At 41.9% G+C, this 25,645-nt stretch overlaps 1 protein-coding gene across 2 annotated transcripts in view; it reads right to left on the bottom strand.

Annotated features, from left to right (window-relative positions):
- LOC6536579 (hemicentin-1) overlaps window positions 1–25,645 on the bottom strand; it is a 79,638-nt gene that overhangs the window by 28,134 nt on the left and 25,859 nt on the right. For both annotated transcript variants that reach the window (XM_002097119.3, XM_039375280.1), the window contains exons 3-7: window positions 10,712–10,835; window positions 10,489–10,612; window positions 10,334–10,418; window positions 9,347–9,457; window positions 2,677–2,877 (exon numbers count right to left, since the gene is read on the bottom strand). In XM_002097119.3, the coding sequence (XP_002097155.2) occupies window positions 2,677–2,877; window positions 9,347–9,457; window positions 10,334–10,418; window positions 10,489–10,612; window positions 10,712–10,835 (645 nt within the window). The remainder of the gene's footprint in view (window positions 1–2,676; window positions 2,878–9,346; window positions 9,458–10,333; window positions 10,419–10,488; window positions 10,613–10,711; window positions 10,836–25,645) is intronic.

Genomic DNA, 25,645 nt, shown 5'->3' with positions numbered 1-25,645 from the left:
CAAGCGCTCGTGAAAATTATAAATTACGCTATTTGGGTTTGAATTGCTAAATTTCTATTATTCAGCGATTTATTTTTTCGGAATAAATTAAAATCGACCAATTGAGTGAAGATTCGTTCAACTATTTCATATTGCCTGCAACAATCCGCTTAGAGGGTATCATTTAACAGATACCTTTAAGATACCTTCAATGGAAATATTTCTTGCAATTTAACGAGTTAAGCCAACTGTTCGTTTACTTTTTTCATTTGTTTTTACATTTGCTGCGGTTGGCCGCGCATTTTACGCGTTAATTTAAAGGCGTGACATTTCAGTTAAGCCCAAATGCGATAATAAAAAAGCAAAAAACCAAAAGAGGCGCGGAGCAGAGTGCTGGGCAACTATCTACAATTTTATTTATTTCAATGCCATTTTAACCTGCTTTTTCCCCTTGCATACATTACAATATTATTGTAGTTTTTTGCATTGTTTTTATAGGCATTGAACAGGTTTCAGTGCGGTTGTTGGTGCAGCGCTTTATTGTAATTAAATTAATTATGCACATTTGCATTGGAAAATCATTTAAATGTTTAATTAAACGCACTACACCAGCGAGCATAGAAGACCCGGCCCCGAGGACTGAATGGCCACCAATTATGCAAACAGATTCATTAAATTGTTAAAGGTTCACAGAGCGAAATCCCCGAAGGACATTTAATCGATAAGAAAGAAAAGCTGAATTTTCCTGGTGGCCTATTTTCCATTTATCGATTTGGTGTGCTGGTTCCTGAAACTTTTGATGGGGAAAGACGAACCCCAGACATCTGATCCACAATTGCAAGAGGAATCGTAAATGCTGGGAGAACATTTTTATTCAATTAAATGCTGCATTTTGAATTCGACCAGCCCTTTTGGGGCCTTAAATTGTGTGCTAATGAGGAGCTCTCATAATTGTTTTGTGTGAGTGACTTAGTGTCGTGACGGGCGTAATCTAATTGTTAGTGGCCATAAAATTAACTAATTAAGGTCGTACTTATTATTTAACTGCCCCGTTTCCCCGGTCTCCTCTATTCTGTCATTACACGCAAAGCGAAATAAAAACACCACAATTTCTGTCAAGGAAAAGTGGCAAATTCTGGTTACAACCACAACGGCTCGCTTCATTTCAAGGTCATTTGTTAATCGTAGAACGAAATTGTGGCCACATTAATTGGCCAAGTTAGCGACATTCCAGCGCCTCATCTTCCACTTTTCTTATTGGTGTGTTAACTTTTATGTCTTCGCGACTGCGACACATTCCCATGTTCGGCCCATCCCAGAGCAATAATATCAAATATGCGCATCACCAGCTGCTGTCTGTGAAACATTTTGGCATTATTTTTTGGGGCACTGGGAGCGCCTAAGTAGGAATTGCCGTCCAATTGCTTTGGTGTTTTGAGAGCCATGACAGACGCGCCAAAGTGCCATAAAATTCTATGGCCAATCTTTGGCTGTTTGCGCAATGCCAAGGACCTGATAGCCAAATATTATATGGCATTTCAAGGAATCAGGCAGAGGTAGCTGGACCTTGTAGCTATTACAAGTTGTACATGTTCAAAGAAGATCGCGTACATTTCACTCCATTTGCGTTGTAAACTATAGAAGTGTTTTTGGCGGAACAATCAGAGAACATTTATAATTTGTAACGAAGTAATAACTTTTGGATAGTGTGTGCTCCATTGTATGTCCACTAATCAAGCTGACAGAATTTTCAAATACATTTTTGTCACATCGAATTTATTTGCCAACAGCTTTTCCCAACACAAATCTCTTAACCACTCGCACCACTCAGGCACTCGAAATTGGCAACAATTTAATTCAATTTAACAATTTGCACTGGCGGAGCGTTGAAAAAGGGCATTTAAAAAATTGTCACAAAATAATAAATCCATTCGGGTCATGCACTGTCCACTAACCTGAACGCTACTATTATATAAAACACACAAAAATCAAAAAAAGAACTATATTACATATAGTTCGATGTGATGTTGGCCGTACAATATGTGCCAGGTCAGAGGCCATAGAATGTAGGTGGGATAAGTTACGCACAGGAATTTCTGTTGACCGTTTTTTCCTATTCGCTGTATATTTTTTTGGAACGTGGGCATTGCATGCAATGTTGCTGCTGTTGCCGTTTGCATTTTGTTATATTTGCATAAGCCATTTTATTATCTATTTTTTCCTGCTCAGCCTCTCTGGGTTTTGCCTTACTTATTTTTTGGGTGCTTTCGGGGGTTTTGGGGGTGTTTTCGGGGTGTTTTTGGTTCGTTTTTATCTGCGCAGCTATTTGTTAAAACTTTTATCGCAGTGCTTAAAACCGAGCAACAAAAGCAAGAGCACACAATCTGGATCAGGAAAGAGTGAAATAAATACAATAAATAAATAAATTGTTTGGCAAAACGCTTTTAGCACCATATTTGGGTCGTTTTAAACCGCTTCAATGCTGAAACATGTTTCAGTTTATTACAAACAGGAAAGTCAGAAGGCGACTAATGAAACAGAAAGCTTACAAATGCTTGTTTACAAAATACCCAAAAAAAAGGCACAAAAGCTATTATTGATTAGCTACTTTTAATAGTGCGCCAAGGACATTGTACAATATATACGTATATATTTTTTTAATATTTCATTTTATTAAAGAGGCATTCTTATACTCACGATAGAGGTCGATCGTTATGTTGGTGGCCACATATTTCTTGTGGAAATTGCTGGCCTGGCAGGTGTAGACCGCATGCTGGTGGATTCTTGACAGGTTGCGAACCACCAGCTTGCTGTTGATGGCGCCATCGTATGTGTAATCGACAACGCTGTTCTGCAGCTGCCCATTCATCAGCCAGATGACTGTCGGCGGCGGAGAGCCTGGAAAAATAGCGAATATGTAGTTTAAATCTTCATTAAAGATGCTGTGAAATACGAACTGTGTGGATAAACTTGAGTTCGCCTTTAAATTAAACTAGAAAATGCATAAATTCACTTTTTCATAGTATAAAAACCTAATGGTACTAAATTATTGCAACAGGAATCCGATAAATCCCCTTTCCCTAATAAAGCTTGTCTCAAAATTATCCATCAGCTGGAGTAAAGTGCCTGTTATAATCTATCCTTAGAACCTCTAATTTAGTTAGCTGCTGGGGCTGGTTGACTAGCCACCACAGCGGTGCAATTGCTGCGGAGTTGGTGCCACTTAAATCAGCACACAGACGCACAACCACATTACTCATACGCAGCGTGGCGCACTTGGCCGCCTTTAACGACTTCAACTTAATCAAGCGCTGAAATTAGCTTTTGTGTGCGTATATGAGCGCACATTAATTTAATAGCAACGGGTGGTCGGTCACTCACTCAAAAGGAGAGCAAATAATACACTGCTAAAAAATAATAAATCATATGTGCAGCAAGATAGATTATCCAGACTACCAGCTGTATTTGATTAAGTGTTATTTTAAGAGTCCAAAAATGCAATTAAATTTTATTTAATTGCCTGAGCTTGGCAAACGTTTCTTTCAGTGTCTGGCGTTGACACAAATAAATTCTGTGACAAGCTTGTTGTATATTTTTCTATTATTACATAGTTATTACGCAAAATGCTTGATGAGTAGCCATAAAAAGCAATGCGACTGAACAAGTGCCATTAAATCCACCTGGTAATTCACTAAAACTAAGCCACGGATGGCCCGAAAACTGCACTTGATATGTTTGAAAAATGTGTCGCTCTGGCGCACATGCACATAAACATAGATTTCCCTACAAATACGTAGTATACGTACATACATACATATGTATGCGGATATACGGAGAGGTAAACGCACATTACTTTGATTAATAACTGCCATTTGGTAGAGTTTTATGTTGTTTATGAAAATATTTCACATACTCGCACTAGGCTCTCTCTGTGTATGTGAGTGTGTGTATGGGTGTATGTGTGCCGGAGTAGATTAGCGCATGTGTAGCAAGGCGGCTTAATGGTTGCCAGTGATTTATTGGCCTCTTCTCGACCAGCAATACAATGGGAAAATATAACAAAAAACGCTTGCAGAGCCAGAGAAATTCCAGTGAAAAGTGTGATTTGGGGATGCAATTGTTGCTCCAGCATTGAGCACTTTAAACCAGCATTTTCTTTTTCGGCAATTTTACTGACCCTTGCATTCACTTTAAGGCACCGGCCAAGTTTGCTTTCAGAAATCGGGTGATGTCTGCTGTTTTTTAATGTCAACATAAGGTGCCACAACCCACACAAACAAACACCCACACATATACTGCTGCAGCTGACTTGCATTTACTCTCCACACAAACGTAGCCAAAGTTTGCACTAGTTTTTTACGCTTTCTCTCTGCTTTGCTTTCTTTTAACTTGCAGTTTCATACTCTGGACGAAGGCAACTTAGAATCTCCGAAGAGAAGGCAATGGTCTTTGAAAAACTCAAGCCTAAAGGAAAATGTAAACAATTAAGTTGTGGGTACTTAAGAGCAAACCAAGATATTTCAATAAAAAGTTTTTAAACATAAAAATTATAGAAATAATATGCCGAACATAAATTATTTTGTTTTATTATTAAGTCGCGGTTATATTATTTTAATTTAAATAAATGTTCCTAAAATGTATATCGGTACGACCTATCCCTCGTAAAGAGTACTTATGTCATGCCTTTTAAAAACCCGCTCTTTTCGTTTATTTCCTTTTGCTTTTTAGCCGAGTGCTTTGCCATTTTTAGAGCAGGCATCAAAAAACGGGTTTTTGTGCCACACAGCAGAGGAGCAAAAGCAGCGGCAAGAGCGACATTAGCATTTCTTTGCCATGTCCACCTGGCATGCACTTGTCCACCTCCCACCGCCTATCGCTCACCCACTACCACCTACCAGTCCCAGCCACGCCCCCTTCCTAATGAGCAGCAGCATTCAAATGCGTGCCAGTTTTCAGCGTTTTCTGCGACGAAGACTTAAAGCCGCCACCAGCCAAGTCCGACTCACTTATGCACTTTTGCACACACGTTACCAGAACTCAAAAGAGTCCTTCTTTTTTTTTGGTTGCACATTGTTTTGACTACCCACATCCCAGAAAAGTGCACAGTGAAAAGAAACTACCAGAAAAATGCCTGCTATCTGGGGGATTTTAAGGAATATTTTTGAAACTTGCTTGCAATATTTCCATAAATTCAATAATAACAAAAAAGATTATCAAATAATTCTATTACTTTATGTTTGAATAAAGTTAGGCTATATTGATTTTATTTTAACAGCCAATTAAATTCCTTCTTTTGTATTTTGCTTATTAAAGAATATAAATTAAATTAAACACTTATGATGGTTTATGAGAGTTTAATTAATCTTTTGTTCTTTGTGTAAAGAAACTACACATAAACTTAGGCAAGCAAACGGTCTAGTTATGCAATGCTGAACTATTTGCTTGTTTAGTTTTGCATATCTTTGCATCTTGTGCATCTGTTTTGGCTTTGCATTTGTCTCGGGTGAAATAGATACACATACACTGGTAAAAAAAGAGTGTGAGGGGGTGGGACCACAAAGACAAGCTCTTAAGAAATAGAAGAAAAAACAGTAGAAATTTAGAACTCGTGATAGTAACAAAAAGTAAACTAAAAGGAAGAAACTCTGCCATGGCACATAAATATTTTTTATGTTGTTGTCTTTGGCACAATTTCTGTTTATTCAGTTCGCAATCCCCCTGACTCTTCGCTTCCCCCCTCACGCCCTTTTCAGTGTGCTCTTTGCCATTTGACCTTTTGTCCAGTGAGGAAGCTGTAAAATAAATTTAAGGCTTGCCGACTTCATGGAATTTTTTGAAAGAACAGCAGAAATTTCCACACTCAATTGTTATTTGTACTTTGTTTATAAAGTGAGCCGCTGAATTCTTTCGCTTGCAATATTAAAGGAGAAATAACAAATAATTGATAACTTCAAGGTTTTATACCTCTTAGGACGCCTTTTCCTCTGAAAGAGAACCCATAAATGAAAAATAAATGAAGTTGAAATTATGCAAACTTTTGTGGCAGACAATATAATATTTCAGCTCTTCCCCCCCACGTTCCCCCCTTAAGTATTTCGCCCATTTTGCTCATCCCACTTTCGCCTTAGTAAATAACTTGTGTTGTTGCATGGCCCCGTATTGTTGCACTTCCGTGCTCCGAAATGTGCCACAACAACGGGGCAGCAACGTCGGTCGTAATAGTAATAATAACAACACGAGAAAACTGTAGAGAGAAATTTTTATAAAAATGCACACAATTTTGTACTCGGCAACCTGCCTAGAACAACAACAGCAAACACAATAACAATATGGCCAACGCTCACTTTGGCCAAAACGGAAAACGCCTGCACTTCCGTTTGACACACACCAAAAAAAAAAAAAATGAAAGGAAAGGAAAGGAAGGGAAAGAAGCGTAAAAAGCCATTTTTAGCACACTTTAGCAATGTAGCAAGTTCTGAGGGGTATATGCGAACTGCAGATGAATTTGTTTATTGGCTGGATTGGGATATAGAAGATTTAAAGAAGAAGTCCTGTTTAACACAAAGGATTAACATCCCTTTGCTTTGAGCCCAATATGTCTCTTTGTTCAGGAGGTATATTCTTTTTTAAATAGTTATACACTCCACAAATTAAATAGGGTAACTATAATGCTTAACCACGATGTCACCCATCCGTTTAGTTAATGTTGTTTCCCGCGGGCTGGAGCCTTTATTGCACTATATGCTCCACAGAGTTTCAGGCTCAAGGATGTGGAGCAAGGGGGGATTGGAGTCGGAGGACCCGAAACCGCCGTGTGTAAAATTCATGACGTGCAGAAGAAGGCAACGCTGAATATTATGCATTAGTGGCCACACAAAGCCAGGGCTTTCGCCCACTTTTGGCCCACTTTTCGCCCTCTTGGCCTCCAATGCCGGCGCACAATGGCTGCCCCTCAGTTCCAATGTATATATTCTTTATGATTTTGGCGGGGGGAGGAGAAGTGAGCTGGTGGGGCAGATTGGTAATTTTTACTACCCACACAGACTGTGCTGGTTTATAACTTCATTTCGCTCCCCGTAACTCCGCTTCTCGTTTTTTTTTTTTTGGGGCTGGCGTGTCGCGCTCATTTGCAATTGTGGTCCTCCTCCTAGGCTGCAATAAAATTTACTGCTCCTTTGTCGATTTCGCACACTCTTAAGCCCAAGCCGGCTGGCTCTCCTTGTACCCCATACCATGAGCCCCAAAATCCCCAAAAACACCAAGCATTTCCATTCCGGGCCACTCCATCCTCATCGCCTGCCGCTTTTGACTTACTTCTGCTGATTGCACTTGTTTAAGTGGCAACTTTTTCAGCACTTTATGCGCCCGCTACCTTCTCCCGGCTGGCTTTTTGTTTTGGCCACAGAATTGCAATTTCTGTAATGGACATTGCATGTTGAATGCCAAAGACCTGACCGCACTAGACCCAGAATCGAAAAGAGCCAAGAATGGAAACGGAGATGGTGCCGGACTGAGCATAATGTCAGCATTTGCCTACAATTTATTTCCGCCCGCTGTTTAAGATTTCAGTAGCATTTTCAAATTCACACCATTACTACTGGGTCGTTCCAACATAATTGGGATGTTCAGCGGTTAAGGGAAGAACGTGTCCGTTTTAAGGATAATGGCTATCGAGTCCACAAGGAGAAACTGAATTCATGTGTGCATTTCTTATAATAAAAATGACCAAGATCTTTACTTTCTTGTTTGAGGTTCACCAATCACTGTTTAATACATCGGTTACCTAAACTCAAGGACCCAAGAAATCCCATTTACTAAAATTTTTATTATTTGATGTAATTTATATTTATTGTTTGTTTTTATATGTCGTCCAACTTTATTTCGAGTGCAACCATTTTCGCTACTACCAGGATCAATTTGTTCGTTTCAACTGTCAACGAGCCTGACCACACACACACACACTCACTCACATTCTCCCACTCGTTTTGTACAAGTTTCAAGTACTTCGATTGCTTTACCTCACCCCCATTCCCCCACCCCCCCGGCTCATTTGCCAACATCAACTGACTTCCTTTTTGCTTGTCAACAACTTGGTTGTCCACTCACCACCCCCCTCTCAACTAACCACCCTCCTCGTATGTATTCACATTTGTACATTGGCAACATTTTACTTGCCCCCATTTAATTGCCACATACAACATTTTGAGTGCCCAATTTTGCTGGTTCCCCTCTTCCTTGCCACCCCACTTTGGTTTCAGCCCTTTCGCGAGTTCAAGCCCCTCCCCACTCCCCACTCCCCCCTCTTGACAAACACACACACACAGTGCTGGGCAGAAAACTACTGACCAGTTAACAGTTGGCGGGCAGTTTCAAGTGCAGTTTGCCTGCTTGGTGATTTATTTTATGTCAACGTTGACATGTCAAACCATTCAAAGCGGTTTCGCTTCCGCCCAGACCCAGAAAACAAAGGGGAGTACGCAGCGATAAAGCACGCGATTGCCGCTCGCTGGTGACACACTTATGTCGCGCACTGTGACGGCATTCGGGGCGAAAAGTGCACGGCGTTCTTGAGTTGCGACACTCGGACTTTTCTCGAGTTTCGCGGGGAATTTGTTCGCTCAACCAATCTGTATTTTGCCTCTCATTAACAACAATTGACTTAAGGGTTTTGTGTGCGATGCTCGGATTGTGCACCATGAGAAAAAGTTGAGGAAACATGATGAAAAAATTCCAAATAAATGTGCTCAAAAGCTGAGAACTGTCTTTCATTAGTTTATAATGATCTCAAGGTGTGGATATACTTTTAAAAGAAAATGTTAGCATTGGCTTATAAATATGGATTGTCATTGTAGTGCCCAGATTTGCTGCCTGTATAGCCATTCTCAACGTATCAGCCACTGGGAATCATCGATAACAAAGGCTGTTGACTTCTGCGGACCTCAGTGCCCACTTTTCGCCCACTTCTTGCTCTTGAGCAGTTTTTAATCCTTTTGTTAAGCCGACACATTTGCGAAATTAACTTGGCTCCCAAGGTTCTCAGCCTGGCTCACAATTTCCTTTCAATTGGCTCCAGTTTCACTGACATCTGTGTTCGCCCTCCTTACAATTGAACTTTACTTTATTTATGGTTTGTTGTTTATGCTCGTGCCTTTGTTTGCTTGCCAACAAAGCTTAGTTACTCACCCCCAAGTTAATTTTTGATTGTACTCGTGTCGGATACTTTTATGTTTTTACAGCCACTTGTAAAGTTCAATTATTGATTGCATTTTACAGGGGCCAGCAATTAATTTTTTATTTCACTGGAATTTCCCTGCCCCGCACTCAGTTCCTAAGGAAATATCCCTCATTCATCACTACAAGCACTTACCTCCGTAAACAACGCAGGTGACTTCCAGACTGCCACCTTCTTCATAAGGACCTGCCCTCGAATCGATTCGCAGGCGACGCTCATTGAAGATAATCGGCTGCGTTGGCGGCACTGAAAAATATTGCATATGATTTAATTATGCATTAACTAAGTCGGTTTAACTTTTAAAGAACTCGCCAAATCCCGGATCGCTTTCAATGATTTTGAACAGCCGCAAATCAGAAACAATTTGGCACTGTCAAAAGCAATGCAAAGGAAAAAATTATACAACGCTTTTATTCTCATAGCTCGAATAATAAATTGTAAGTTTTGCGGCTAACCAAAAATCATTTCAGCTAATTTATGTGCAACTCGTTTGGCTCAATGTGTGTGTGTGTTCGGTACGAAACAAATATTAATTGCTTTTATAATCGTTTCTGGCTGGCCATATTTATTTATTTATGTGAATGTTGATTTTATATGCACGTAGACAGTACGCAGAATATATATTTATTAATGGCTCTTTTTATATAAACTCTTTGAAGTGGAAAATTTTTAATTGAGATTTGTTTTGTACAAACCGAGAAATATCTGCCTTTTAGTTTTGGTTCTCTTCATTCTGGGTACATTGTTTGCAAAAGTTACAAAAATATTTCCATCCACAATATCAAAAATTTAGTTGTGTTGGAAGGAAAACTGCTCTTCTTGTGCAGAAGGGCTTTGTAAATTTCAATAAATATTTTTAAAAGTTTATATTTCAGTTTGTTTATAATTAAAAGAAGAGGAGTATTACATTTAGAAGTATTTCAAAATTTCCAGTTGAATTCTAGTGGTTTGTCTTTGCTTAAATACTTATTCAAATTTGTGGGCGACCGTTTATGCTTCCTTTACAATGGTTTTATGTTAATTAAAAGTATTCGGCCATTATCAATTATAAATGGAAGTGTGAGGCTGAGAGACACGAAATAGATTGCTTTCCTGACATTTTTCGGATCTGGGTATACGCACCGACAACCTCCAAATTGACATTGCTGTTGCGGGTCTGCGAAAGCTTGAAGTCCACGCGACACCGAAAGTTGCCCGCATCCTTTTCCTGAAATGAAATGAAATTCCAATTATAGAGCGCTGTTGGCACTCGCGAGAGAGGCAAGCGAATGGGTTACCTTAACCGGATTTATAATCAATTCCGCCGGCTCCTTGTGCGTTCGAAATACGGCCCGATCTTCGAGGACCTCCTCGTCCCGCCAATGGGATGGGGTGCCTGCGTGGGCGCCACGTGTGTCGTAGCTGTCAAAGGAATTGCGATTCGTTAGCCGATATAGATACGGGATAAGGGATAAGGGATAAGGAAAGACGGGCTAGTAGTGCCCGTCCAGATGGACCCACCTGTAAATGGGTAAATTATTCTTGTACCAAACGACCAGAAGCACTTTGTCATCGGCCTGGCTGGAGCCCACATCGCATTTGATTTGTGCCGAGCTGTTCACCAGGACGCGCAGGATTTCGCCATCTGAAAGAAGGATGTGGATTGGCATGAGTACGAAAGTCGCTGCAAGTTGGCAAGTTATATTTCCAAGTTCTTTGCTCTTGGCTGAGAATGGAAGTCAATTTAGCTGGCAAATTGATTTTCAAGTGGCTGCCGCAACAATTTGTCACAAAGTGTTCAACAATTGCATTATTATTACACACATACACACACACATTCCTCCCAAATGCAGCGAATAAGAAGCCTCATGGAGTTCACAAAAATTTTGATTAAGTTGTTTGTGCCAGAAAAAACGAGCGGAATATTTCATATTTTCTGGCAAACGTTCAACGAGTTTTACTCTGATAAATGTGGCTACTTTTTGGGCTAGCCAAAGGCTTCCCTTTGCCCCCGTTATCTAATTAGCCAAAAGCTGACCAGTGTAGCCGGCATTCACACCATTTGGCTAAGCTTTAAAATATCGATCGATCTGCGGCTGTTTTTGCGGCCCGAAAAATGAAAACCAAAAATAGCCGAAAATCGCCAAACGAAATCACAACATTCATAGAGAGTTGGAGATACGGGAAAGAGAAAGGGCAATGGCGATGGCGATGGCGATGGCGATGGCGATTCTGATGGTGATGGCGATGAAAAACCAGATATAGAAGGGAAAATGCAGCGACAAGCGACCACATAATGCTGCAAAACAAAACAGGGGAAAAAACACCGTTCTGCAAACCCTGAAAAAGCCTGTGGACAGTGGCGTACGAAAGGAGGGGCGGGGTAAGTAAGCGGCAGGCTGGGCGATGGTCAGAGGGATGAGGGGATGGATGATGGTCCAGGGGGATAGTGGCAAAGCGGAGCTTAGGGGTGATTACCCGGCCACATGCGGATTACAAAATGGCCGCCATTTTCGTGTTGTGCTGCCCAGTGGTTGCCATTTCCCCGCCCGTCTCTGTGTGTTTATGCGGTAAAAATGCATCGGCAAATGCGTCTGACTTGTAAAAAGAGCCGCAGGGAAAGAGCAAATACAGAGAAAGAAAATAAAAGCAGTCCACGGTCCACAGTCCCCTGATCGAAGATTGAATTTCCTGGCGTGCTGGAATCCACTTTAATTTAATAAAAACCGCATAACTACTCTTGGTATAGCCGCAAAAAACATGCCAGAAATATCATAAATCATGATTCAAATGGTGCACTGCCAGCTATCAAGTTATTATAGACCCAAAAAAGCGAACTGTGATGATTGCAAACAGAAAATGGAACTTTATAATTGCTAGATTTTATTTCTAGAAGGGTGCATTTGGAATTGACAAGTGAGGTTACATTTCCTGGAGACGTAATCATCAATCGTATTAGTTGAATCCACTGGGCCATTTGCTAGCATATTCGAGTCCTGTCTCTGACTTTTGTTGGCAGCACATTCCTGGATATCCTTGGGGGATTTGGGGTTTGGGATTGGAGCGATAAGTGCCTTGGATGGCAAACGACATCGAACTTCACTTGCTGCGACAGAGGGTAAACGGTAGCCGCCTTTGGCACAGCTTTTGTTTCTAATTTTGCACTTGTGTGCGCAATGTGGCCGCAAAGGCCTACGCATTGGGGGCATGCGCCCACTATGCCCACTTTCTCCGTCCACTTTTCCCCATCCCCCCATTCCAGCCGCAAACGAGGAGCCATGTCCGTGGCCTGGGGCCTCTGGCTTCACTTCACTTTGTCCACACAGAGAGCACACCCGTAGCGGACCACATGATAAATAATCGATAAATTATGTGGACACATGTTTAATCTAGCATGAAATGGAATCATTTCCCTTCAATTTGTTGTTAGCCAGGCCAGCGCAAAACAACAAAGCAGGCGGCAGCAATACGATAGAAAACCATCGAAAAACCCAAAAAAAAAGTAAAATAAATACAGAAAACGGAAAACAGCAGCGAACAGATGTGTTTCGGGTGCGTAGAGGGAAGAACCTATTTAAATATAAATAATGATCAAATTATAAACGCCGGCGAGTGGTCGCTGTCTGCTGTCTGCTGACTAAACATTCGTCGTTCGTTTGGCTGCGAGGGAATTGTTTGCTATACACTAAATTATTGCGCATACGCCATGTTAACGCACTTGGCCAACTTGGCACAGTGTCAAGTTGTCTGGACTCCAGACAACACAGTCGCATCTCTTCGACGCTGAATGATTCATTCATCATTTGGCTATTCGGCTTAATTGCATGCCAAACATTACAATTACCGAAACGACAGCTGAAAATGTCCACCGATGAAACAATGAAACAATGTCCTGGCCATTCCTACTATCTGTACAACTATTACCATCTCTATCGCTGTCTGGCGTCTGGAGTTCCTTAATTAATATTTTATTTCATTATCAGATTGGCCAGGAAGTGACATGTGTCGTCACAGAAAGCTGACAGAGTTTAAACCACATTTGATAAGGTGGTCGGTGGGCCAAAAGCAGACAATTAGCTGGACATGCAAACATTTTGAAATAGATAGGGCCAACTAATTGGGCTTGTCAATTTCTGTGGCGGGTGAAACTTAAATTTTCCCTTCTCCAGCTGGCCGTTGAAAGGACTAGGAAAGCTCATTAAGCTTGGTTAATGTCTATTTTTCACACTTAGAGAAACGAATCTATGTGTAAATTAATATGAATGCATAAACACCTCCCACAAAATGACAGAAGTAATATTATTATTCTAATAAAATCTTAAATAGGTAGTTTCTCTTTTTACAATATCTAGATTTTGTATTTCTTTCTTTTATTTCAAAGAAGTCCTTTCTATAGATAAGATGGTTCTTATCGTGTGTATGCCTACACATCCATGGATAATTAGACAGTTTCATGTGGGAGTCTAGCCAATTTATATGTCTTCATTACGTCGCAGAAACTACGACCGAGTTGTGCTAATTCCATTCGCATAGGCGAACATCTGGGCGACATGGCTTTGTCACCGACACAAAAGCACCAACAACGACACTGACAATGACTCTCTGGATATCCTTCATGGCGATGCGATGCCTATAACAATGCCGCCACTTGTTGTGGGGCTGCTACTGCCGTTGTTGGGCCCCTCTTTGGTTTAATGTAATTGAACTTTTTCTAATTGACACTTGTCACTGGCAAAGACATTTAAAAAGCAACAGCGAAAAAGAAATAAACTTAATTTTGACGCATTTACACATACATTTATTTCAATTTCCGAGCGCAACAAAGGGAGCGAAGCGAAGTAGTCGCAGCGGCAAACAAAACAATGCCAGCTCAACTACCACACACAGAAATTCGCATCAGGATAACTACACCCACACAAACAAATAAAAACAGGAGGGTGAGGGTTCTAGGGGCGAGTTGTATCTGTGTGTTTGTGGCACAATGAAATGCTCCTCGACAATGGCACACAAAACGTAACACGGGCTGGCGAATTTATTGCACTGGTGTGAGCTTGAATGTGATGGGAATGGGAAGTCATAGGAGTGGTTGCAGCAACCGCAAAGAAAAAGCTGCAGGAGCTGTGGCTGCGTCAGGTGGAGAGCAGCATGCTTCAGATCCTGGCGGAGAGCACACAGAGGACACAACTAAATACAAAAACCACGTGACAATGTTTTCCCCCTCCGATGACGAGCGCTGGCTCGGTGGCTGAAGAGCACACAATTCAGTGGTGCGGCACAGTTGGATGTATCCTTGTTGCCGTGTATCCAGCAGACAGCAGCCAACAGCAACTTTGTGTCGCATTCGCAGAAAGAAAACCGCATGGGAATGCATCAAGTTGCTAGGAGCTGGCAGCTGAAAGCAGACGGCGAACGACGCAATTCTGGATAACTGGGCGTATGCGTGATGTGTGGTTGTGCGGCGAAGGGAAACTACAGAAATTCAAAGGTGAAAATTTCCGATTATAGTTTGTCTTTAAGCATCATTGGAGATGTGCATATGATATACATTCATATGCTTGCATATAGTTAATCTTTTCCTTTTGATGAAGCGTGGGGAAAATATATTTCACCCACTGCCCTGTAATTCCTTTTCTGCATTATTTCTCGCATCTCATCTCACCCATTTTGTATTCAAATTTCCTATTCTTCTGTCTCTTTCCCTACTCCTTGTTTAATATTTTTCCCATTTTCTTTTCCTATAATTTTTCATATTTTAAAATAGGTAAATATGAAAAAAGAGAGTCTACATGCTTAAAAATATGACTTTATTAAAAAACTTCTCCTTAAAGTTACATCCTGCACAGCCCTTTAAATACGAATTGCATGACTTTACAAAAACATGGCCTGGGAATGGGCGCACATGTCGTATGCGCGTTATGCAGTGCACTTCGTTAAATCCAATAACAAGACAGACAGCGCCCACAACAACAAGAGCAGCTAAAATAACATACAATCACCAGAGACAGTTAGACAGGCAACCCTCAAAAAAGAGTGCTGGCTGCCGTTTTTTTTGTTTTTTTTTTGTAGAGCTGGGTTGGCAAAGCGGAAGGACGAGGAGCTCCGCAAGGAGACAGCTGCCATCCAGCAGTAATTGACAGAAGTCGCTCACAGGAACATATATAGTCGTACATGGCTGGAGAACTCCGGCCTGCAAGTGCAATGATAATGTCATACCAATTTCACTACATCTACGACCCAGACCAGACAAGTGGCCTGCGGTTACGCGGTTTAATACAACCCAAAGGGTTGCTTCCAAATCAGATGGAATGGGTAAATTCAACATAAATGTATAAATCATCCGGAGCAATGTGGGAATCAAGAATGCAAAGCCTGCAGCGACACATGAGTGAAATATAAACCCAAGCCAAAAATAAAACACACACACAGCGCTACACAGTGTTATGGATCGCAGCAGACACGTGCTGTTGTGGCTGTTGTGCCTGGGAAATATTTTTCTTTCATGGCTCACGGACATCGTTAGTCGAAATTGTTGTGGAGCAGCGGAAACGGAGGTAACAAAATGCTGAGCCAATGCTGGGCTCCTCAAATCAAAGGCAGCCCGAAATCAAGTTGAAGTTCAAAAGCACTCGTTAGCCATTTGGCACAATCAGCATCGACTCAAGAAATAAAGCATTCGCTTTATACATCACACTGGCAATTGTTAGTATCTAGGATAGGTGGATTTAGTTCTTAGCAATTAATCGTAGATCCGGTATGTAACCACTAACTCTTAGTGGAGCATAAGTAAAAATAATTACATTTTGTGCCAGTCTTGGCTACGTGTTTCGGTTTGAACTCGGCTTGCGAGCCACTCTATCTTGAGAATGCACCGCCTCTTCTAATCACATCTGCTCTTCGATAAATCACCATCGGTATTTGGCCAACGATCGCGACACGTTCGCGCTGCCACAAAGTTTATTAAACGCTTCGCGACTTTGGCAATAACTTCGACTTCGACTTCGGCATCGACATCGGCGCTCTGGCTGGGGATTGCAATAAATTTGCTTTAATGTGCAATTTATGGGACACCATTTAATTAGTTTCAGTTGTTCGGCGGGCAAATTGATGTTGACAGAGATTATTGGTCCGGGCACGTAATGCAGCTAAAGGCCCCCGGCGCTCCAATCCGTTTGCCTTTTGCTAATGGGCCAAAGTTGACTGCTGGTAGATGTGGATGCCGCAGGAGCAGAAACAGGAGCAGGGGCAGGGGCAGGGGCATCGGCATCTTGGCGAGTTGCCTCCAGTTTATTTGTACGTGTCACCGAAGGACTTGCGCCCCGGCTATGAGACTATAACTTCCGCTTGGCGCCCATTGACCTCGTCAACATTTATCTAACGGTTAAATGCCAGACACACCATACCACACCACATCACACCAAACCAAACCAAACACACACTTGCCCATTTTGGGACACACAATCACACATCTGTGTCGGCGCGGAGTGAAGCTTTTGTCTAAAAGTTTTTCCCTGCCAATTTATTTGTGTTTTGTAGTTGGCAAGAGGGACTTGTGTTAGTTATGATTATGGCCGTGTTTATGGCACTGGTTGAAAAGCCTTTATCAAGATTAATTGCTGGAAAATTGTTATGCCCCAACGACACTTTTAGCCTAATGTCTTTTCATCTCTTGTTGCTTGTGTGCTACTTAAATATTTACCAGCATGTTGAATACTTGAATGGCTAAATAGTCGGGCCAAATCGATCGATATGCTCACACGCTCGCTACGTTACATTATTCTAATGAAAAACCGTGCTGGGTTTTGAAGCTGTCTCCAGAGGGTTGACGGTGGAGTTTTGCCGCTTTTCTTTGGAAATCGTTTCGATTCCTTTGACGGAACTCTTTGAACCCACCCCTGGCACGTGGGCATGTAAAAAAGAACCTATTACAACATGCAAATAATAATTGCGCTATTAAAACTTGCATATTAAATGCGACACGACAAAAACATTAGCTTGCAACGTGCAACCTGCAACGTGCAACACTCGGCCGCAAAACAAGTGGCGGGAATGTGTAACGCTGACGCCCAACAGCATTTTGAGCCCCTCACATGGAACAGAGCACTAGGCTTATTGAAAATTAAATAAGGCGAAAGAATGCCCTTCAAAATCCATATTCATCATTTATTTTGAAACTTTTAAAAAAATTTAATTGGTTTTAAAATTTGAGCACTTGTCTAGACAGTAAGCCATTACGCAATGAAACAGTTTAATGGTATAATATAATATTTAAAAGTACTCTACAATATTTGTGAACACTATGATTTAATGTTGAAATATTTGGTTATAAAATAAACAAAAAAGCTAAAAAACAATTATTAAAATAAACACTGCAGTCTGAACGTAATCAATCTGAGAATCGAAGGACTTTCTCGAAGGGATTCACTGTGTTGGCCAGCGGCAAAACCTTGGCACATAAATTATTCATTGATTAGCAACAAATGCCATTAAACATGCGCCCAAAGTGCTGGCCCTTCAATCCTTTGAATTGTGTGCCTTGGTAATAGTTTTGGCCCATATGTGCGTGTGTGTATGTGTGTGTGCCGAAACACTTTAAACTGTCATTTGTTTGCCGATTGTGTTTGCCTTGCGTTTTGGCCGCCTGCACTTCTGGCTCTGGTTATTGCCCAATTGTCTGGCTCCGATTGCGATTCGGTTCGCTGATGGTTCGCCTAAAAGCAAGTCATAAATTTTTGCTGCTGCCATCAAAAGAGCGCTAAACGGCTTACATGGCCACGCCTACGCCGGCAAGAACGCCCACCACACACCAACCAGCACCACCTACCACCCACCATCCACCGCCCACCGTTCGGTGCCACAACAGTTAATGCCAGCGGAGACCATGAAAATTCCCAGCTTTTTTTTTATTCGCGTAGGCAAATCTCGAATATACCCGCACTCCCAAATATATATGAACCCATGTATATAGTATATATAAAGAAATTTTAATTTAAATGTTTTTGGCAGCCTTTTGGCCGCTCACCGCACCCACACACATACGCGGCTTTTATGCGCTGATTTTGTGGGCGAAGGGGCTGGGAAAAATGGGCGACTGAGTGGGCGAGCGCTGAGCTTGATGAAAATCTGAAAATGCCCGGCAAAGCGAACATTTTTCAATGGGTTTTTCTTGTTTTTTTTTTTCCCCCTACCCCCCTCTCAATTTTGCTTATTTTTTTAATTTTTTTGCACCAACCAAGCCAGTACATTTTTTTGCCGCTTCATTTTTGTTTGCCGTGGTAGAAATTTTTCTGTAGGTGACCCTGAACTGGGCGGCGGTGGGTTGCGGCTGCGGTTTTGTTTTCCCAGCGCTTCTTGTTGTTTTTCCAGCACGTTGCTGGCTGTTGCCTGTTGGCAGTTGGCTGTTGGCCGGGCATAGAAAAAGGCTCACACACACGAGTTATGCAGCTGCTCTCGGTGCGGCTTTTAATTTGCTTAATTTTGCGCTTAGCCACAGCAACTGGCAGAGGCTACTTTTGAAAGCGAAAGGATATAGCCGAGTGACAGGGGCGTGGCAGTCGGCCATGGAGGCTGGAAATCCACGCTGAGCCATTCTCAGCCTGCGGCTAATGTGGCAACAGATGTTGGGGAATTCAGTTTTATTTCTCGTTTTGCCTTAAATGTAAATGCGAGATGTGGGCTATGGGCTTTGATTAATTATTGTCGGAGGTGCTGGTAAATTGCTAATACAGGCCATGGAAAGGGTATAACATGGCAGTCCCGACTTGCATATAGGCATATATATATTTTTAAGAGTATTACATATAATTTAGGTCGCATGTGCTTGAAAGAGAAGTATTCTCTTTAAGTTTTGGAAGTTGCTAGAATATCTTTGTTCAGTGCATAAAGTGTGTATATCAAAAGTCTGCAATGAGGCCGAATATATATGGGGATATATATCTCGCCTTCTGGCCCACTTTGCCATTGCCATTAGAGCTCAGGCAAAGTGCAGGAAAAGTTGCCCCTCTGCAGGAAAAGCCATAACCATAGCCATATTTTGATATAATCGCCAACACACACTCGCACGCATATATGAAACCGATCCGAACGAGATTAGTGAGCTGCCGGGGCACGCCTCGAAATTGATTTCATGAATATTTCAAAAGGTTTCACGCACATGCCAGGGAACATGCCCTCCGCCCCGGCAGTGCCGTTGGGGATTTTTGGGGCTGGGGTAGATGGTTATCCGGTGTCTGTGTATCAATTAACCTGCCCCTCTAACACTTTGTTGTGGTTGCCAAAGAAAAATGGCAAAAAAAAAAACAGAGCAGGGGTCAGCTTCAAAAGCAGTAAGCATATTTTTCAACGCCCAGTTGGTTTTCGCCCTAAAATGAATTTCAATCAGGCCACCGTTTTAATTGACCGCCAATTTCGGCAGTGGTCGAAGGTTTTTACTTGGAATTCCTTTTTTTATGGAAATTTAAGGTGAAATTCGTTTAGTTATTGACTTTATCACGTTTGTGGTTGGCCAGAGGTGTGGCGGCCCACAAACAAAATGTAGCTGACCTTGCAAAGCCTCTTCAGACAGCCAGTGCCACAGTCACAGTCACTCGCATTCCCATTCGCATGTCGAAAGTTGTCGGCGCAGCAAAGTCAAGCAGCAACTCTGTGCAGGAAAAGGTGGAGGCGGGGAAAAAAGGACAAGTTCATCGCACCAAAAGGACGATGAAAAGGAGCAAAAGTCCAGACAGCTCCAAGGCACATCCGTATCCATGATCCCATGTAGTCATGTGTGTGTGTGTCTCCGTGCGTTTTGGGGTCCTGTGTTTGACTTTGGGCTTGCAGCCAAAACTGTTATCAGCCATTTTAATAATGGCCAGCTTAAAGTGTAGGACAAGAAAAATGTTTGCCAACAAAGGAACGACGAAACGGGCTAGGAAACGAACCAACGAATGAAAGGACCTCAAGAAATTGTGAGAAAATCATTAAAAATTCCCAGGGCAGAGACATTGAGTTGGGCCAGAGGCCAATATACCTGGCCCTAGACTCTCATCGCATGCTGAGTATTTAGCCGAGGTCAAATTGATATGTCTGCCAGGATGAAAATGGCACAAAAGGACAGACAGGATAAGTCAAGGGGAAGAGAGATGTATGGCTGGCAATTGTCGGAATACGGAATGCAGACATGGAAAGCATTTGTACATACAAAATAGTGCAATAAACGTACAAATGGTGATGGACTCACTGGGAATGTGGAAAGAGTTTGGAAAAATAATAAATAATAACAAGATAAATACCTTTAAAGCTTTATATTTATTTAAATATTTGATATTTTGATATCATATTTTGAATCCTTTTTGAGATATTCTTCCAAGATAAATAATTTCTTTATCTGCAGTAATAACGCATTGATCACAAGCAGAGCAGGAATATTAGTAGCTATTCTAGTCCTGCCTGTAGTTTGCGTCTTCCATTACCAACTACGAACAAATGACACTCGAGTGTAATTTACAAGCCCTAGAAAAAGTGCCATCCAAACAAGGGGATTGTATGTGGGTTGGGCTGGGATAAAATCGTAGTAATCCATATGAAGTGGGGCACAGGTTCAGCACTTGTAGTGTTACTGCATATATCTGTTTGGTTCTCAAGTAGGCCTTTTTACCAAGGATGAGGAAATTAATTTGGCTGAACAAATGAAGCGTCATAGAGATACAAAGTAAGCAGTTGGCAGGAGGGATAATAGGCTTAGAAATTATAATGAGTTTGAAAGGCGCTTATTTATAGAAACCGTTGCGTAAGTTTTTAAGATATAAATGGATTGCCAACTAAAATCCGATTTCCTCACTGCTCAAATGTCGTCAACCAAAAAGAAAGTCTTCACAACAAGCAAACAACAACAAACCCGTGCGCAAGGAGAAAATAAACTCACAAGAAGAAATGTTATACAGCGAAACAAGTGTGTTGGAAAATTTATTTCATCAATTTAACAGTAAATTGTTTAGTGCATGTCTTCTCCGCAACAACAACAACTGGGCCATAAACAGCTTAGCCCACACAAAAACACGTATACGCACAATGGCACAGTTCTCGGAAGTAAAATAAATCGATAAATCTTAAAAATCTTTTTGTTTGGACCAGGTCGAAACCGAGCGAAAGTAAACACAACAGGCTCTGAGCCAAAGGGCTTTAAAGCATCAAATATTACGCATACGCAGCGTGTGCGGCGGCCAGAGCCAGAGTGAGACAGATACAGAGAGAGAGAGGGAGAGAGATAGAGATAGAGCCAGTTGAGGCCAGCTTACCACACAGAGCTTTTGCCAGATAAACGAACCATGGACTGCAGCAGCCACAAGAGTTGTACGAGTCCCGCCGACTACATGTGTAAATTACGACAGAGTGATGGCGAGGGCGTGGGCGGGGGCTGGGGCGGGTACATAGAAAGGGAGAGATAGTGGCGCAGAGAGTGAGACGGCAACAGCAAGTGGCTAAAAGTGTACGTAAAAATGCATGATATATGGTAAATGTTTTGTGGCATTTTTGGCTTAGTTCTCTGCTGCGCCAAGCGCCATGGAGCCTTGGCTATATCTCCGGCAGTATCTGTTACTCGTAGCAAGCATAATGCATACAAATTGTGGCATTTTCTGTGCCAGCTCAACTGCTCAACTGCTCAACTGGTTCAACTGGTTCAACTGTTCAACTGTTCAACTGTTCAACTGCTCCCAGTGAGAGTCCGTTGTGGCACGCCATTTTCCCTGCCATTTTCCGAGGGCATTGAACATGACATTTAACGATTGCCCATTGATAAGGGCGTGGCGCTGCCCTGGAACAAAGTGCACTTCAGCAACTTCAAGGGTCAGGTGGAGGTGAAATCATTTCAAGGAATCACAGTTGATGCGCGAAATGTAATGCAAAATGCATAATTCTGGCTTTAGCTGACTTAACTTAACTACTAACTAATATGTTAAAAACAGATTTTGATTACTTTTTAATTTTGCTACATTACATTTACAAAGGCGATACCAATTTAATATTTGTAGTTATACTGGCTATGAACAACATGTATAGCTTTTAGTTTGCTTACCATAAACTCTACAAAACCATTTCCCCGAAAAACATAATAAAGTTCAATGTAAATGAAGGCAGCCCAAAGGAAACCACAAGCTCCAAGTTGCTTTTTTTCGGAGGGCGGTGAGTTTAGTAATAGAAACCTAAACACTAAAATTGAATTATCCGCCTTGACCGAAGCACAATTTAAAAATTACTCGCTCGGAAAATTCAATCAGCCAGCGGAATAAGGAGGAAGGACACCTTTCCTCTTGCGAAAGTAAATAAATAAAATAAAAACCCGAAAACAATTTGAGAAGCAAGGCAGCCGCTAAAGAAGGACTAGTAAGGGAAGCCCAAACATCTTTAAAAGGCCAGCTGGAAAATGCCTAAGATGCTTAGTATTTTTGGTTCTTCTTTGATTTTTTTGTTGCCTGGGCCGCTGAGGCATGGAAAAAATTTACACAATTTAATGTGTTTCTTTTCCGGCTGCTTACAAAGGCTTCAAGGAATTCCGGGGATTACTCGTTGTGTGTGTTGACTCTGGCTTTAAGCTGCTCAGCTGAAGCGCGAAACGACAATTTGCGCTGCTTGTTGTTTGTTCCCCCATCTGCCAGCCATTTTTGCTTCTTTTTCTGCGCATTAGTAGCGGTGAGCAGGCCGAGGAAAATCACTTGGTCGCCTAACTAAATAAACGGCTTTCCCAGCCACCCTTTTTGGCTCGTTCGCGGGTGTTGATTTTCCTTAAAGCATAGGCAAGCACCTGCGGAGGCTCGCATGTTTACGGTTTGTTAGTTTATTTTGGCCACACTGCTGTGCCACGCCCACTGAAATTGTGAACCTTTAATAATGAACTGGCTAAGTGCGAGCAATACAATTAAGCGCACCTCGCAGAAATCAGGCTACTGCAGAAGTCGTTTGGGGTCGTTAAATTCTGGTATTCATATACACGAATCCTTGACGAGGACAACGACACTTGAGCTGTCAAACGCTGAACAGTAATTGTATTTCAAATTAAAATGTATTTCCTGAAATGTTCGGTGTAAAATCATAAACAGTTTTATCTAATCATATTCTTCATAAATTAATAGTAGTGATCAAACTCACTTCTTGGTTAAGACTGAAGCCGCCGAAAAGCTTCTTACTTTCACTATATAGCTTAAACATTTTTTTATACATTTTTCCTGAGTGGCCCTTCATGCGAGCGAACATTCCTCTTATGAAAGTCACATAGAGTTCCTTTCGAGCATCCTTAATCCAGCTTATTTCCACCGCAGCTTAGGGAGGAATCGGCCTGAAGCCAAGGGTTCAGCACTCATTATTTATACCCTGACATAGGATCTCAATAAGAAAACATTTCCTGTTTTCCTTGCTTTCAGTCTAAATTTCAATTGGATTATTTATGGCAACAACCGCAGTTCTTGGGCAATACAGGCGGGTGTGGATGTGAGTGTGGGAAAGTGGGTGATTTGGGAAAGTGTGTTAGACATTTTCACGTGTGCGACACAAGCACACAATGTCTGGGAAATGAACACAAATTCATTACAGCAGCAACATCGAATAATGGCTTTGTCTGTAAGTAGCTTGTGATTGAATTGAGCCAGCAGTCGTTGCCCCGAACCGAAGTCCTTTACCTTTCGCTCACCTGGCAATTGTCGTCTGTAAGTGTGTGGGTAGATCAAGGTAACACGGGTTGTATGTGTGTATGTGTGTGACAAGCCGAATGAAAAATGAAATCAAAGCATTTAAAGCGCGACATGCGCTGACAATGTAAACGACACCAACGCTGCGGCTCTGCCACTGACAGCATTCCACTCGGAATTGCACCCATCCGCTCCTCTTTCCCCTTTGGATTAGCACTCGAGATCCTTTGCTTATTTATGTGTGTGTGCACCATAAAAAGCGAGCTAGATCCCCCCAACATGAGCACTCACACATACAGAGAAAAACTCTGAAATGTACACACACCGTGAAACCTTTTCAATTATTTCCCTGTGCAGTTTGCTTGGTTTTCGGGTTTTGGTTTGGGGGTTTTCCTTTAGATTTAGGTGTGCTTTCCCAGCTGGAGCAAACAGCATTCTAAGAATCCCATAAAATAAGCACCTATTCAGATTTTAGTGGTATTAAATTAAAGAGGTTTTCAATAATCTGATGATGAGAAAAATATGATTTTTAAAATCTGAGCTGTTAGCTGAACTTTGCTTTAGTAACCTTTTTAAGGTCTCGTTTTACCGGCCCAATTACTTATGATTAAATTGCTGGCACCCACACACACAGATTGATTTGCCATTAGCGAGGGTAATTCATCATTTGTCACCCAAACCAACCATACCACCCACCAGCTTTCCCTCGGCAATTGTCCCACATACTGTGCACTTATCATTGTTGACATTATGGGGATCGGGATCGGGATCCCCAGTCAATCCCGTTCCGCTCGTTACATGGCAAGTGTGCGTGGCCTGTTAGCGCCTAAAAGCAATTCGTTGTAACTATTTTCTATAGAATGGCCCGGCCCATTAATGTCTCTTTGCGTAAACAATTTTAATTTCCCAACGACTGCGGCAAGTTTTGCATTCGCATTCTCGTTCCCATTTCCATTCCAATTCGCAGTTGCATTCGATAAGAGGCGACAAGCCCGCAAATGGGCTGGTGCAACAACGCCAACAACGCAAACCTGGGGCACACAAACTGGTGGCAAATTATGGTAAAACATACAGGGGGCGTGGCCGGGTGGGCGGAGGCATATGAAACGAGGACTTGGCATGCAAACCAAGTCATGGCAGGTGGAAAAGGCGATGGAGGCAGACAGGCAGGGCTGGCATGCCGTTTGTCTGTCTGCACACTTTGAGATAAAATCGAGGACTCTCGGCCACAATTAGTGCCAAATAAAACGCTTGTACCCAATAATGTGTTAGAAATTGGAAAATTATCACTGCATTGCATGTTATTTTCTTATTAATAGTTCATTTGATTGATTTTTCAATTAGATTTTTATATAAAACAAAGCTCGGTACATATTTTTAAGGCCGATCCATTGTACTCTGATTATACTTACAAGTTTGGACTGAATAACTAGTTTGTGTGACACTTTTTTGCCAGTGTATTGTCTGGCCTGTCTGCACAAGTGTCTTTGGCGCAATGCAAGTGACAGTTTATGGCATGCAGGTATGGCATGCATTTTATTTGCTTTCGATTAGACCCAACTAACGTCTCGTCAGCTGCAGTTTGTTTGCCCATTGTTTATGGCGACTAATTTCGTGTTAAGAAATTTGCAAACAACCCGTTCGAAACTTGCCAACCCGGGGCCCATTTGTCATGCCCAAAAGGGCGTTTTTCAAAAGGAGTCTAGACGAGGGTCCGCTCACCCAAACCATCCACATTCCGCCTGTCAGTGGCAGCTGTTCGTCTGCCTGTCAATGGGGGCCGAGCTGAACTTGA

The sequence above is a fragment of the Drosophila yakuba genome, chromosome 3R, assembly GCF_016746365.2.
Source record: "Drosophila yakuba strain Tai18E2 chromosome 3R, Prin_Dyak_Tai18E2_2.1, whole genome shotgun sequence".
Classification (NCBI taxonomy): Eukaryota; Metazoa; Arthropoda; class Insecta; order Diptera; family Drosophilidae; genus Drosophila; species Drosophila yakuba.
The sequence above is the reverse complement of the archived record's forward strand: the minus strand, read 5'-3'. Positions and strand labels throughout refer to the sequence as shown.